Source organism: Phytophthora cinnamomi, assembly GCF_018691715.1.
Source record: "Phytophthora cinnamomi strain GKB4 chromosome Unknown Contig39, whole genome shotgun sequence".
NCBI lineage: Eukaryota > Oomycota > Peronosporomycetes > Peronosporales > Peronosporaceae > Phytophthora > Phytophthora cinnamomi.
The window spans coordinates 1,047,772-1,064,405 of record NW_027150972.1 but is presented as its reverse complement, the minus strand read 5'-3'; the positions used below and the strand labels follow the sequence as shown (position 1 = coordinate 1,064,405).

At 51.4% G+C, this 16,634-nt stretch overlaps 2 protein-coding genes across 2 annotated transcripts; both read left to right on the top strand.

Annotated features, from left to right (window-relative positions):
- Positions 1 to 5,438: 5,438 nt before the first annotated feature.
- On the top strand, positions 5,439 to 5,852 carry IUM83_10691 (uncharacterized protein; the record flags this gene model as incomplete). Its single annotated transcript, XM_067935207.1, has 4 exons — positions 5,439 to 5,455; positions 5,524 to 5,546; positions 5,611 to 5,752; positions 5,822 to 5,852. 4 exons carry the CDS (start codon positions 5,439 to 5,441, stop codon positions 5,850 to 5,852), a joined length of 213 nt encoding a protein of 70 aa, XP_067791646.1.
- Positions 5,853 to 6,025: 173 nt separating this feature from the next.
- Positions 6,026 to 8,107, top strand: IUM83_10690 (uncharacterized protein; the record flags this gene model as incomplete). The annotated part of the gene is made up of 5 exons (XM_067935206.1): positions 6,026 to 6,078; positions 6,161 to 6,235; positions 6,298 to 6,514; positions 6,574 to 6,649; positions 7,425 to 8,107. 5 exons carry the CDS (start codon positions 6,026 to 6,028, stop codon positions 8,105 to 8,107), a joined length of 1,104 nt encoding a protein of 367 aa, XP_067791604.1.
- Between the last annotated feature and the right edge of the window lie 8,527 nt (positions 8,108 to 16,634).

Below are 16,634 nucleotides of genomic sequence, written 5' to 3'. Positions count from 1 at the left end.
ACACATAAACAGTGCGGTAATTTTGGTTTATATTACCTGTGCAGGTATTGCCCGGGTCCAAAACCTGGACAAATCATATGTGTGCAACTTTGGCAAAAGTGCAAATGACGAAGATCGCTAATCGTCGGTACCTATCTGAGCAAGCAAATCATCACGCTAACATTTGTCTCGACCCAGGTATTTACCAGGTTTAGTCCATGTATTGACGATGAATTACCTCAGATAACACTTTCAGGTGCTACTCTGTGGAAAGCTTCATCGCCAAAATCGCATCCATCATCTGCCAGCGTAGCTTTACGATGCCCGATGGCGAGAAGTCCTTTGGAACTCGAGTTGCCACCTGGCGCATAAAATGCATGCAGGTGAAGACGCCACAACTACTTCCATCCTTTTGACGTGGTAGCTTCACGACACTCACGGTGTATTTTTCACCCAACACTGCACTATTGACCTCGTTTGCAATTGTCTTCAACACCTTCTGCACAGCCCTTGAATGCATACTATCGTACACGAGCAGATTGTTTTAGCCCCGAACGACGACAACACTGGCCCAGTGGCTCTCGTCGAAGTTTACCGGCAAAAACACATAGTCACATCCTTCACGTACACACTCGTGGATGCGCAATATACTTTCTCCCGAAACAGCATTTTTTTCGTCGCTCGAGGATTGTGGCAAGAGCACACAGGCGTTGTTTTTGTATTGCTTTTTGAGAACGGATGCATAGGCCAATATGGTATTGTCATTTAGCCATGTTCCACCGCGAAAACGATATAGTTCGCAGTATAGAATTTGCACACCGGGAACTGAATCGTAAGGCCATGCATTCAGGAGCATTTCGGATACGCCGTCCACATTACCGTCATTGTCCACCAGAACTTTTACTCTATCTTTCAGCCACATGCAACATTCGTTTCCGTTGTTGCATATACTCAACAAATTCCACAGATATTTCATGGCCTGCAACTGATCACGTGTAAATTTGCCTATCTTCTCAAAAACGACTACCACATTATCTTCATTGCTCTCTCCATCGATCACAATTTCGTTCAGTAGCGGCTTTCCGCCATTCAAAACAAGCTTTTCTTTATCAAGTCGCGTGAGTGCCATATCCACTGTAGCCTCAGGGAGGCGGTAACGCACAGTATCAGGCACAAAATCCGAATCCACTTCCCAAGTAAAGGCAGGAACTCCGCTGTGTAGATACACATGGTGTGTTGCTAAGTACGAACGTGCTTCCTGGAGTGAAGGAGTAATTTCATCGAGGCAGGCCACAATGTCAGAAACGTCCTTGTCTCGAAGGAGGGCTCTCAATTTCATGCCCTTATTATACTCATTCAAAGCGCATCGAGCCGCGTTTCGACGTTGAACCCGGTTAACGCGAGGCCGGCCCACCACAGGAGCACAGCCATTCAGTTTTATAGCAACCTTGGCTTCTTCAAGACGATCGTCGGATGCAACTTGCGTAGGCGACACATCGTAACAGCCATCACAATCTTCATTGTTCTGATTACCTCTATCATCTCCTTTACCGGTGCTCTCTGCATCCTGGAGGCTCTTGGGTTCTGCAGCAGCGCTGTTTTCGCTCAGCACACGACCATCACTTTCGCCACTGTGCTCGTTGCTATCATTGGCAGCGACGGGTGATGTAATCTCCACGTTGCCTTGTCTGACATTGTGCCACCATTCATCAAATTTGGACATTGCTGTGTTGAACATCGCGTCGGAAAGTTGGCACAGCTCCCCGCTCATGCGGCCAAATGCTTGCTGAGCGCGTCGGTATTTTTCGCGCTCAGTCATAGGTCCTCCATGAGATTGATTTTCAGCTTTGTAAACTTTGGCAAGAAACGGCGAAGTTAATGCACTTACTCGATCCATAGTACTGCGACTCTGGCCAAACCACCTACACAAAAGAAAACGTGGCATGTGAGTGAAAACCCGTTCGATACCTGACCAAAACCTGGTAAAAACCTGGCAAACTCTGCGCGTACCTTGGTTCGATCGCATTGAATGCGATGAAGAATGCGCTTCCAGTTGACTTCATATACACCATCGCGTGACGGCAAGGTAGCTTCATTGTTTTCGCAAAATCACAGTCGCAGTCTAGTCCATCTTTCTGTATTTGGTATTCGTGATGCTTGCCTCGCACTGTAACCGAAGTGTCGTTGTCTGTGAAGGATTAGCCTGCTGCCAAAGTTGGATCCGATGCAATCTTGTACTGCGTCTCTATGGCTTCCGCCACCCACCGAGTAGTCATGCTTAGCACAATATTCATCTCCTCTGAATATTCCTAATTCCGTAAAGTTCCTGGCATCTCCACAACTGACTTGTATTCATCTTCTTGTCTGCATTGCCAAGCCAATAGAGCAGCAAGACTGGCGCGCATGGTGAAATGGCTTCTCATCGTTTGCTTGACTTTCCCAAAAAAGCTCTCCAGTCGGTTATTAGTGTGATTGTTAAAATGTGGGAGCTGCGAGCGGTGTGCCATCACCCACATATCCGAGCAAGCATCCCAGTTATCGAGAAAATACTGCCAGAGAGTGTGCTTTCCATCTCTGCAAGCCAAACTCTTAAATTCGTCCCGATGAAATTCGTACCCATCAACGGCTGTCGAGTAAGTCATGTTTGTTATAACATGCTTTAAGTGCTCGACCACGTCCTTTGAAAATGATTGATACTTCCCACTTCGAACCACCTCGTGCAGCCACTTTATGACATGAAAGTGACAGAAAAATACAGGCTTCAGGAAACTTGCGTCGAATGATGTCCACTTCCCGCATATCCTTGTCCACGATAACGATTCGAATGAACCGCCAGTGTTCGTTCGCACGTTTAAAATGGCCGAGAGCTTTTGTCATGTGCAAATCCGATGTAGTCTCGAGCAACGAGTACTGAAGCGGCTGGCCATGCCCAAATTGATCCATCGCTACGATCGAAAGCAGTTGGTAGTTGTACCTGCACAATACCCGGTTAAAACGTGTTGAATACCTGGCAAAAGGATGTTACTGTGCCCACCTGTTCGTTTTGTGAGTACAATCCATTTGCAGCACCTCTGGAAAGCTATCAAACATTGATCGCATGTGCCCAGTTGTGAACGATATAACCCCTGTGTTTCCTTTGGCACTCTGATTAGCGGTGGAGACATTATTGGCGGATTGTAAATTGAAATCAACTAGCATTTCGGTGACAGCGTCGTCATCTGAAAGTTCATCACCTACAAGTATCCAACATTATGCCGCATTAGATGCTCAACAGTACATGACCGCCTCCGCTAACACCACGCACCAGAACGACGTAAACGCGCCACCAAATTCTGAACATCCTTCATAGTGACACTGTGAGACGAATTCTCTCTGATGAAGTCGTAGATGCTTGAAGGTTTTGCATTAGATTGCATGAGCAATTCAATGCCGGGCATAAGTGGAGAATTGTGTGAAACCTGGCGAATACCTGGGTAAGACCTGTATATATTCTCGCTGATGTTGTGGTTGTGTCTGTAGTCCTCTCGACGACGTTCAACAGCCCAGGATTCGTCATCCTGCTTCGTCACTTGAGCCAGAAACTGAAAGACCTCGTCCGTGCCGCCCTTATGTTTTCTCTGCGTGCTTCCTCTGCTTCCCTGGCTTCCTGCTCCTCTCTAGCTTCATCACCCATGCGCTGCTTGGTCAGCGCCGTCTTGTGGGTGAGTACCATGGTTGCCACGTGCCGCTCCCGCCGATTTGAGTGAATGAGTGGCTGGAGGGTGGTAAGAAAAAAATAAAAGTCGGAAATTTATTTCAATTTACATACCTGGATAATACTTGTTTCAAGGACTGGCAAACACCTGCTACTCAATACCTGGACGCGAGCTTTGCCGTTCTTTCAAACTTTCCTCGTTTTGGAGGAAAGTATTCGCAGGGTTTGAAGGTTTGATTTCATTGGACAATGAAACTTTTTTGGGGCAAAGCCCCCCTATAATGAAACGAACTTCTTTAATTTTTACTTTGTTTTACAGCTTCATGTACCCTTTTTACAGGACACAACTGACGTTATTAGGAAACGGGTTAGGGCGGACATTTTATCATTCAACGCACTAGAGCAATTTCGATCGAAATTTACCTCTCTATTGGAACTTCAAGAATCAGATGTTTGACGCTTCAAACAGTGGTTCGGCAGAACCACCTGGTGCGAATGATTTAACTGCCACTAAACTGAGGTCAAGTTTTTAAGAAACTCAGAAAGTACCCTTTTGTATCAGGCACCGAAGGATTGCGTCTTGATCCGACGCTTTAGCTACGACTTAGCCGTGACGATTCAGACCGTGTACCCACCCCTTCAGCTCGGTCGCCCCTGAATAGCGTTGAGGGACACTGTGATTTAGTGGATATTACCATCAAATGCGACAGCGATGGCGCTCGTAAGAAGTCGGTAAAAACGTCGGATGGGTACACGATGTGTATCTGATCCCGCCTGATAATGAAGACTGAATTTGCACGAAAAGCATCAGTATATTTTTTGAAGCCCTCCACAGTGCGCGTCGAGGGGCCGCCAGGATAGTGGTCATCTCTGTCGCCCCCTACGTGCAACGGCAGCATATGCGTTGCGTGGTTATGGTGTGGGGTGTCGTCACGGTGAACTATACGGGACGACCGTCACGTTAAAGCACCCTGATATTTATCTGGTGCCAGCGGCTTAAGCTCCCTCCGGATGATGGAGAAATGAGGTGGTAGGAACCCTGCACCTCAACCTGTCACTTTCGATTTGGATTGACGCGCCACACGTGTGCTTTCAGCTCACCCTCTACGCAAGCATGGACCTTCTGGATGTTATACACAACGAAGTTCTCAAGCAGACAGAGGAAATCGTTGTCAACTACTTCTCGCGCGTTGTCGAGTTTTGCGACTTTATTACGACTACTCGCCCCGCTGCGGATGTCTGCGCCACGCTCAAATTGCGTTGCCTCTCTTCTGAGCGGCTTCCTAACTGTCGAGGGATTCGCGTTACCATGGTTGACCCCTTCGTGATAGAGCCTACGCTTTATGACCAGCGTGACCTGACGCAGTTGAATATTGGGTCAAACCTTGCGCAGGTGACTGTATGGGATGCAAATTCGGTGTCGTATGGGATATCTAACGTCGACTTCTATCCCGGTGGGGGTGTATACTCTCCGTGGCGTCCAATATGTTGGGATCTATGGCAACGTGGCTAGAGGCAGTATGCAGTACGAGCCCGACAACTTGGACTCCATTCGTCAGCTGGGACCACCTCTGAAAGTGTCGAATATGCACCTCTAGCATTGAAGGCGAGGAGGAATACTCTCAAGAGACCCTGGTGCTACAGTGTCAGGTCGGGATAATGTCAGCAGATTCAACAAAAGGAAAGGATATAAAAAAAGGAAAGGATATGTTTCTGCCACCGCTGCTGCAACAACAGGAGAAACCAACACTTAGTAAAGCGCTAGATGACCATTCCGGACAGGTATGAGTTGTAGAGTACTTCCGTAGCGAACCTGATGCCTGATGCTGTCTGGTTTTGTGTATTTGTAGCTGGACCTTCGTAGTGGGGTGGTGTAGGTTATCGTGAATGTATTTGGCTGTTGATGGGCAAGAAATCGGTGTATAGTTGATATTCAGGTGGGAAGTCGTCGATGTTTGTAGAAACGAGAGTTGGCTACATGTGGTACCTTGAAACTGTGCGGCTGCAGCGAGGATGGTGCTGGAAGCAAGTGTACCGGAGACTGGAGGGCACATTCTGTGATGAGTCGTCAAGTACTACGTAAGGATGGGACCTACAAAGCTCGTTTAGACCGATGGCTAGGTAACGTCACTTTTGTTTTGTGTGCAGGTTGAGGAGATTGGATCTGCGCACCCAATGAAACAACTAAAGATGGATCTGCTTTTGACGAGAGAAAGGCATGAGTTTCTCTGGCAGGGTTCGCGACCACAAACGGTAGGGGTACCTAAGAAAACCGTGTTGCAAGCTATGGCGATGTGCTAATCGAATCGATCATAATGCAGCAGCGTTCTGTAATTCGGGCATATACCGAGTATGAAGACGTTTCGCGGAACCTCTACATATGTAGGTCTCGCAAAGAACCACCGGTAAGCTCAGGTTTTGAAAGGAAAATTCAATTGTGATGATTGCAAAGCTAACGGTGCTCTTATGGACTAATTTCCGCGACAGGAAATCCCGTACTGCCACTGTGCCGCCCGTGCCGATTGGCAAGAAACCTGCGGTCCTGGCTGCGAAAATCGAGCGGTATTTTCGTGTGGATAATACTCGGATGTATATGTATACACAATGCTAACAAAACTTCTAAGGCCCAAGTTTGAATGCGTTGCTGGTCATTGCTTTTCGACAATAACGTGCGGAAATCAGCGGATGCTACGAGGTGACCACGCAGCAATGGGTCTCAAACCTATCGAAGGAAAAGGGATTTCTCTCGTCACAGATGTGGTAATCACAAAGGACGACCTCGTCGCGCAGTACGTCGGCGAGGTTTTGAGTCGGGAAATGTATGCGAATCGAGAGCGAGCGGTACGCGTATCGAGAGCCGATGCGAGGGTAACTACTAATTTTGAACTAATGGCATACAGGAAGCGCGGCGTTCGCAGCACACGTACGGCTTGGTTTTGACAGACAAAGAGGTCATCGACGCACGTTACGTTGGTGGTATGGCTCGGTTCGCTAACCATAGCTGCGAGCCGAACTGCAATGTTGAGCGTTGGGAGGTAGCCGGGGAAACGTGCTGTGGTTTGTTTGCTAACCGAGCAATCGAAAGAGGCGAGGAGATAACGATATCTTACGGGTTCAAGCTGAGTAGTCTACTTCTACGGTGCGCCACGCACAGCGCGTCGCGCAAATCCTCACAACGTTGAATGTTAGTAGATGGATTGTTGGAGCAGGTAGACCACTTTCTACTTCAACAGTGTGCCACGCGCTGTGCGTCGTGCGAAGCCTCACAACGTTGAAGTTTTGCAGGTGGATAGTTGCAACAGGTAGAACTGTGAGTATGGTTTTGCAAACGGCATTGAAAATGGCAACCGGTAGAACTGTGAGCAGCTGCCGTGAGGATGGAGCGCGAAGTAGAGGAAATTTTGCGGCACTGCGGAGAAAGAAGTAATGCTACACGTTAGGGAATCATCGAATCATCAATCCATGATTCCGTGTAGAGATACAACGATAAACAGGCAAGAAGTGAAATGCAGCTCGACCAGGATACCTTGCTGAGTTACCCAAAAGTACCCGCGGCAGGGCCGCGACAATATGATAGAGTAAAAGTATAGACATGCGTAGAAAATACTGCATTGGGGGGGTTCCCACCGGTAACTCTTGAGTAGGCGGTTTTGAGAACCTAACCTGATTCATTACTTTCCTACTCAATAACCCGTCAGACGGTGCGGATTTTTGCAGTAGGATTTCTGCTACTGCAAAAAATATTGAGTAGGGGGCGGAGGAGAAGGTCTCATGGCGAAGAAGAAGCAGCAGAAGCAGCAGGGTGAATCTCGTGCTCGAGGGCCTAACTGGACTACAACGGAGATCCTGAAGCTCATCGAGGCATGGCGAGTTGAGCTGGATACCCCAGCAGAGAAGGGGGAGTCGACGGCCCTTCTTAACACGCGAGTATTCGAGCAATTCAAGACGCTGTGTGGTGGCACCACGTCTCGCAGTGAGAAAGCAGTAATCGACAAGAAGAACAACTTGCCTGTTGCGTACAAGTTCATAGTCGCATTTAACAACAACCGTGTGGTCGGATCAACCGGCCAGCCTTGTTGGTTTGAACTGTCACGTGAGCAAAAGAAAGCCATCAAGGCTGCTAACAAGATGGACGCTCGCAATGCCGACATGGATATAGCCGTATTCAATGCTTTGAAGAACATCTTAGGCGGTGATGACTCTGTCGAGCCTTCCGCTTTAGTTTCCTCTACGCCTATCTTTGAGAGAGAGGATAGTAGTGCTCCTCGTCAGACATATATTGCGGACTTCGCTGAGAACAACCAAAACACGGATGCAGCGCAATCTTCATACAGTGGTGGAGACAATCCACTGGTACAGGCATTGCCACTGAGCAAGTACTGCACTGCTTCATCAGTGTCGTCACTGTCCTCGCCGCCGCTAGATGATGCGTAGCCTCGAGACAGAAACCTATGCAGAACTACTAGCGTTCCGCTAGCCAGCTCTTCCATCGTCAAGCAGCTCTTTGGAATGGACGAAAGGCCGCGCCTTCTCAAAATATGCCGGTGGAAACACAACTCATGATTTCGCTGGATTTATTGAGTCGCCAATCTTGAGTAGCCTACTAAAAATTTGCCGGTGGGAACCCCCCCATTGAGCAGCAAAAATCTTCCCGCACCTCTAAAACGACCTAAATTCTCCTTTTATACTACGTATCCATTCTGGTTTTCAGGCTTTTTCAAAGGGTGTCTTCAGTCAAAATATCAATTTCTGAATGTCTGGCGATGTATATAGTATGCCATACGTACTGGTGGAGAAGTACACCGCCGCGAGTCTAAAAATAGTAACTATTGAACAGTACAAGCTAGAATGGAGCGGAACTGATAAGATATTTGTTGATCAAATATTCATACGAACCACGCTATGATGCACAGGTTGTAACGGGGTTACACGCACAAGTGGCTGCAAGCCACTTGTGAATTTAACAGATAGGTTATCTGTTAAAAGTTTTGGATACTTCCTCACATTGGTGTAAGACACACCGATGGATACATTGAAGTGGACCACCACAGTGAGTGGTCCACACATACTCAAAAGATCCTATTGGTAGAAAGCAGCATCTTTCTACCAATCAGAGACATGCATATTAGCGGGGCTCTGACAGCCAGCCGCTGCCAACACTTTCATAGATGATAAACAGTTTTTAGCAGATTTTAGAGGAAGATCAATTTACAAACAATACAGTTCTCATTTTACCTTAAACTAGCTACTTGGTGTTTTATTTGATTTATATTATACTTGTGGACTCAAGTATAATGACTTCAAATTATGAATAAACTCCTACGCTTCCTCATACACGTGGCGAGACGTGTAAGCTAAAGTAGTGAGCCAAAGTAGGCCCACTACACCTGGTAGTACTTTATAGTCCGTCCAACGACCGACTACTTGACGTTCGTACAGAGTGTACGAACGCGGAGCCGAGAACCACATGAGCACGGAGGTGCCCATGGAGAGCTCCAACACGCCTGCAACGCATGTTGCACGCGCTGACTGCCACCACCTGTCAGATCCAGAGTGGGAGGCCCTCCAACGACTGTCAACAGTCATTGGGGAGGCGGCGATAGCTACGATGCTGCGTACGCTATCGCCGACAAAGCAATATGGTGTTGCTCTGGGGTTCATCATGAAGGAGCAGCGTGATGCTGCTTCCTCAGTGACGGCGTCGTCAGGGACGACACCGCGTGCTCAACCATTAAAGTTGAGCGTAAGCAATTACGTGGGAAGAGAGGGCGAGCCTCTCCTCCGATGGCTTGTCGAGCTCGACACAGCCATAGCGGCTCGACGCATCGTCGACCCGCTGTCGAAGGTCGCGTTCGCCATGTCCTGCCTTGGCGGACGCGCAAGGAGTTGGGCGTATGGACGCCGACTCTGCGATCCTACGTGCTTCAGCACGTACGAAGTGTTCAAAGAGGAGCTCAAACAAGCGTTTGAGCCCCCACAAAATGAGTTCCGGTCGAGGGCGGAGTTCCTCGACCTTCAGCAGGGTAAGCATGACGTCCATGCTTACGCGCAGCGCGCACGATATTTGGTATCAAATATCGTGACTAACCCGATTGACGAGGCGACCAAGGTCGTCACGTTCATGAAGGGGCTTAGAGATGGGCCTGTGAAGACCTATCTCTTCCGAGAGTACCCGAGTACTCTCGAAGCTGCGATTACTCTTGCCATGCAAGAAGAGTTTAGCCTGCGACAGGCTAAACTCCATGTAAACGTACCGAGGCCGCAACCGCGCCCGGTAGCGAGGACGGGAGGTCCGGAGCCAATTGACCTCTCGAACGCAACAACTGCTGGTTACCAGCAGCACGGAAATAATGTGCGATGCTTCCGTTGCGGAAGGATCGGTCACTTTGCACGGGAGTGCACAGCTCCCATGCCCCCTGGAGGTGGCCGTCGTGGCGATGCCAGGCATCGCCGCGGACCAACAAAAAACGCGAACATCCAGTAGGCGCGGGGCGCCCTACTGGTAATGCAGTCGCGCGTGCCGACATCGGGCACGCGACACTGAGGACTGCAGCCCCAGTGAGACCAGCTCTCACTGCAAGAAACAAGATGACAGGCCGAACCTAGTCATCTTGAAGGTTTACTCGAAGAGAGCGAGTGGCTCTCTTCGAGCTTTGGTAGATTCAGGCGCGTCGAACAACTTTGTTCGACTACGAAGCCTGCCGAGACTTGACTTCGAGGAGGTAGATACACCTCGAAGTCTTCTGGAGGTACGACTGGCAACAGGTGCCATCGTGAAGACCGAGAAGCGCGTCGTGAACGTGCGCTTCTCGTACAAACAACGAGTGTTTGTCGAACACTTTATCGTCCTGGACCTGGACGATAAGTTCGACGTGGTAATGGGCATGCCGTGGCTTGCACGGCATGATCCGGTAATAGACTGGAAGAAGCGCACGCTCGTGCGCTTCGGACGCGACAGCGGAACAGAGAGCGATGGCCCTGTTACCGCAGCGCGCGCACCAGCAGGTGCGCGCGGCTCACCAGTCGACACAGCGCTTCATGCTGCTGTCCCGGAGTGCCCAGGAAGTGCGCGAGGGCGCGCACAAGTGAGACCCACGTCGGCAATGCTGCCAACGTCGGAAGAAAAAGATGTGTTGGTTCCGGGAACCAACACCCACGTTCAAGCGTGTAAGGGACAGTCCCTGACCCGAAGCGGTCAGGTCGACAACGACGCGTCGGCTCCGGGAGCCGACGCACCCTCGGTCATGAGGGGCTCCGCCAATGATTGGCGTCGAGGTGACGAAGGCGTGTCAACTCCGGGAGTTGACGCTGCAAACAGTGCGGGCGGTTGCAAACGTACCGCACTGACGCAATTTGCATGCTGTCGTGCAGCCGGGCTGCACGACGAAGCGCCATGCGATCAAGCCGGGCTTGATATCGCGCGCCCGCAGAGAGGGTCTGCTGGCGAAGGGACACATTACCGTGCAGCCGGGCTGCACGAAGGAAAATACGGTCAAGCCGGGCTTGATACCGCGCGCCCGCGGACAGGGTCCGCCAGCGAACAACTGTTCACGGCCGGGCCTGGACCAGAAGAACAACTGTGCGGAGCCGAGCTCCGCACAACAAGAAGACGGCGCAAGCGGAAAACGCTGCGCAAGTCTCGGTCCGGGACCGAGACGCAACAAGAGCAGTCTGCTGGGCAGACTGCGGCGGTGACGCCGAATGTCAAGACGCTAAGCGTCTTGACGCGCACCGATACTGGATTCCAGTATCGTGACATGGAACTCGCTAGTCCTCCGACGACGGCGTCGGAGTTGACTTCGCTTCCAGCCATGAGCTGGAAGCGCTTCACTCGCGACTTGCACGATGGACGCATCGAGCAAGTCTGCGTTCGTTCGGACAGCGAAAGAACGGCGAGCGAGAGCGAAGAGCTGAGGCAGCTCTTCATGGGAAGTACCACTGAGAGTGAAGACACTCTCAGTGCGAAGACGAAGCGAGAGCGCTTCGAGGAACAAGGCTGGGACTCGCTGAATTCGAGTCCCTATTACGAAATATTGAGGGAGTACAAAGACGTACTCCCGGAAGAGATTCCTGCGGAGCTTCCGCAGGATAAGGGCATTCAGCACGAGATTGATCTCGTGCCGGGCACGAAGTACTGTGTCACGCGGCAGTGGCCACTGCTGCGAGAGCAAGTGAAAGCGATCGACGACTTCTTTGAAAGTCGTCGCAAAGCAGGACAAGTGCGGGAATCAAAGTCCCCGCATAGTGCTCCGACGTTCTGTGTCAAGAAGCCACAGGGCGGATGGCGCATCGTTCATGCCTACAACAAGCTGAACGATGCGACGGTACCGGCGCAGACGCCGATACCACGAAAAGATGTTATCATCGATTCGATGGCCGGGAGCACCGCTTACAGTGCTCTCGACTTGCGAGATGGATTTTATCAAATCCTAATGCGTGAGAGCGATATCCCTCTCACGGCAGTGAGCACGCCAAGCGGCATGCTCTGGGAGTGGCTAGTAATGCCACAGGGGCTTAAGAATGCCCCTGCGACTTTCAACAGGTGCGTGACGCACTTGTTGCGCTCGGTGCGCGACTTCGCACCGAGCTACTTCGATGATGTATTCATCCACAGCCGGGCTGTGGACGGGAAGACTCGACGTAGAGATGCACAGGGTGCATCTCCGGCAGCTACTTGAGCTTATGCGAAAGCATAAGCTCTACGCGAACCTGAAGAAGTGTATCTTCGGGGCGAGCGAGATACCCGTCCTCGGGTGTCTCGTAGGGAAGAATGGTGTTCGCCCTGACCCGGAAAAGGTCAGAGTGATCAATGAATGGCCAACGCCTTCAAGTGTCAAGGAACTGAGGCAGTTCCTTATTTGGCCACGTACTTGTGTAAGTACGTGGAGGATTATGCGGGCAAGATCCGCCCGCTGTCACAACTTCTTAAGAAAGAAGCTGTGTGGAATTGGACAACCGATTGCCAAAATGAGTTGACGCAGTCAAGCGGGGCTTGACTGAGGCGCCGATCTTGGCAGTGGCTGACCAAGATCGCCCATTTCACGTAGTGTGTGACGCATCCGATTTCGCGATCGGATGCGCGTTGATGCAGCATGATCACGAGGGCCGTGATCGTGTCGTCTACTACCAATCGCGTCAGCTGAAGCCAGCTGAGCGCAACTATCCGGTGCATGACAAGGAACTCCTTGCCATGAAGTATGCACTCGCAAAGTTCCGAGTGTATTTGCTTGGGAGTAGACCATTTGTGGTCTACACCGACCATGCATCACTGCGCACCGCAGTGAAGTCGCCACACATATCACAAAGAATGGCGAGGTGGCTCTCATTCTTTGCGGGGTATAACTTCCGGGTCGAATACAAACCCGGAAGATTGAATGTAGTGGCCGACGCGTTATCACGTCGGCCGGACTATGCAGAAGCTGTTGACGTCAATGCCATTGACGCCATGCGATCGAGCAAACCCACATCATCTCTGTTGGATGATGTGAAGGCCGCGTACGCGCACGACGCGGACGCGAAGCTCTTGCTGGCCTATGGCACAGCGCCATCTGACAAGTCCCGTCAGAAGCTGCCCAAGCACCTTCGAGCGCGTGCACACCGCTTTCGTGTGCACGACGGACTGCTGCTTTACAATGCAGTCGACGACAACGCGGATCGCGTTGTCGTGCCAAATGACCATGACCTGCGACTCAGGATCATGTACGAGTATCATGATGCCCCGACTGCGGGACATCTCGGACGTGAGAAGACTTACGTCCTTCTCACGCGTGACTTCTACTGGCACCACCAGTATAAGTGGGTGCGCAAGTACATCCGTGCTTGCGAGGTATGCCAACGCGTAAAGCCTGCGCCATTCGCGCAGGCTCCACTGCAATCACTACCGACTCCGTCGGAGTGTTGGAAGTCCATGTCTTTGGACTTCATCTTTGGTCTTCCCCCGGATAGCGGAGGGAACACCGGTATTGTGGTCTTTGTAGACCGCTTCAGCAAGATGGTACATCTTGCTGCGGTGCCAGCAGAGGTGACCGCGAAGCAGACGGCCCGTCTGCTCGTCGACATGGTGTTCAACCACCATGGCATGCCGACCGACATCGTGTCGGACAGAGACCCGCGCTTCCCAACGCACCTGTGGCAAGAAGTGTTTACACTTCTGGGAAACCAGCTTTCCATGTCGACTGCGGATCATCCGCAGACGGACGGTCAAACCGAGCGCGTGAATCGCGTGCTCGATGATATGTTGAAGAGCTACGCTCACTCGTTCCAATACTAGACCGAGTGCTTATCGCTGGCAGTGTTTGCCATCAACAACTCAGTGCATGCCTCGACCGGTCATACACCGTTCTACGTGAATGCCATGCGGCATCTACGCCTGCCGAGTTTACTCGGAGTGATGGCTCCCACTTTAAGTGGGGGAGGATCTACGACTGCAATACAGCAGCCGCAGAAAACCGCTGACACTTGCACAGTGTCAGCTGCAACAATGGACAAACCACAGGAGTCTGCGCAGGGCGCAGACTCCCCCAACAACAAGGCCAACGACCACGGGTCTGCGCAGGGCGCAGACACCGCAAAGAACCACGCAGAGGCCGGGCCTCTAGCGGAGAGCGAGCTAAATGACTTCAACTCGGATGCAATCAGTTTCATCACCAAAAGACAAGCCGTAATTCGGTTTGTCCAAGACACAATAGCAGCTTCTGTTGATCAACAGAAGCTGAACGCAGACAATGTGGGTAGAGGCAACACAAATGAATTCAAAGTTAGTTCATTAGTTTTGTTAGCTACTCAAAACCTGCCTAGACATGCAGTTTCGGATTTCGGAGCAAGTAAGCTTGCTCCGCGCTTCATCGGGCCGTTCACTGTGTTGGCACGGCACGGCAACGCATACACGCTAGACATACCGTCTAGCATGCGCCTCCATCCGACCTTCTACGTCGGACGGCTGAAGCCATACCTGCAGCACGAGCCATCTAGCTCGGCTGACCCGAAGCCTCGGCAGGAGCCGAGGCAGAAGCGGAAGCCTTGGCCTCGGCGACGAGTAGCCTCTCCTCCAGCGCGCGGACGCGCTGGAGCAACCCCTTCATCTGGGTCCCCAGCTCGACCTGGATGTTCGATGCGGTCTGCGAGACCGCCGCGACTTGGGCCTTCTGGTTCGCCAGCTCCTGCTTCAGGGCGGCGAACTCAGCGCCCTGCAGACGCTCCACGACGGTCACCCGGTCGTGGAGAGGCGCATACTGATCAACCCGGGGCTGATCATACCCGGGGCGTGTTCCCACCCCCGCCACCGCCGATCCGTGACACCCGCGGCTCAACCCGCTGGATTGTTGAGCGGATTGTTGGCCATAGTATCCCGAAAACGAACCCTCAAGGGGCTCGTTTTCGTATTCGTTGGAGAGGATTTCCTCCCCATCGAGATACATGGGAGCCGCGGAACGTCTTGCTGGAGGACGTTCCGGAAATGGTGAGGGCGTACGAGGAGCAATACGCGCTGGCGCAGCAGAAGTAATACGAGCGCTGCGGTCATCGCTAGCGCCTGAACCCTCACGTGCTAAGAACTTAGCACGGAGCTCTTTGAGACTCTCGGGCACACGGAACGACGTGTACCCGTTCAGGTCGCGGTCGCTCAAGCGGACCGCGCCTGGGAAACACTTCGTGCACTGAAAGCCCTCGGGCACAGCGCACGGCACATTTGCCTCCTCAGCAGCAACATGAAGTTGCTCCAGCTTTCCACGCTTCTAGTATGTCTCGAAGCGATCACGCGCTTGCTTAATCCGATCACGGTAAGCACTCGGCCTCTTGTTGAAGTTCTCAACAAAGGCGTTCCAACTTTGACAAAGTGCCTGCCATTCGGGCACTTTGCTGCGAGAAGAGGTCTTCTTGCTTTGAAACCATCGGAGCTCATGAAAGAGTCCGATGTAGTAATCGCGCCTTTGATGCGTTTCCACATCAAAGTGCAGCTCGGCAGCCACAGCGTCATCTTTGATGGCGCTGCATACGTACAGCGGCACCTCATTCGGAGGTACCGAGTTCCCGAACCGGTCCGCAATCTCGGATGCGGACGGCATCCACGGATCGCGCGCTGCAGGAGCAGCGCGCGGAGAGCCTTGAGCTTTGACATCACGCGCTGCAGCAGCAGCGCGCGGAGTACTGAGAGCCCCAGCGGAAGCGAGTGGGGTATCGCTCTCAGTACGCGAACGCTTCGAACTCGAAGCGTCCGATTCGTCCCCTTCGCGCGGGCGAATGTTCTTGGCATGAGGGTCGAGCGATTCGCTCGACACTGAGTCTTTGCGCTTTGACGACGAGTCCTTCTCGTCCTCCATATCTTCATCGTCGTCGTCGAAGTCGACGACGTCGCCATGCTTCGCCTTCTGGCGTTCGAAGTAGTCGTCGATGGAGAGATGACTCCCCACCGACTTAGAAAACTTCTTCTGAGGCGCGCTCATCGTTGAATGAGCGCGGATTTCTTCTCCAAACGCGGAGAATTGACGAATGGTCAATTCCAAAAGATTGACGTGCGGGGACCCCGCGCGTCTAACCTTAAGGGGGGGATGGTGTAACGGGGTTACACGCACAAGTGGCTGCAAGCCACTTGTGAATTTAACAGATAGGTTATCTGTTAAAAGTTTTAGACACTTCCTCACATTGGTGTAAGACACACCGATGGATACATTGAAGTGGACCACCACAGTGAGTGGTCCACACATACCCAAAAGATCCTATTGGTAGAAAGCAGCATCTTTCTACCAATCAGAGACATGCATATTAGCGGGGCTCTGACAGCCAGCCGCTGCCAACCCTTTCATAGATGATAAACAGTTTTTAGCAGATTTTAGAGGAAGATCAATTTACAAACAATACAGTTCTCATTTTACCTAATCTAAGTCACTTGGAATCCTTTTCTTACTTAACTTATATTTGTGTATTCAAATATAATTAACCTAAGTAATTACTAAGTACTTACGCT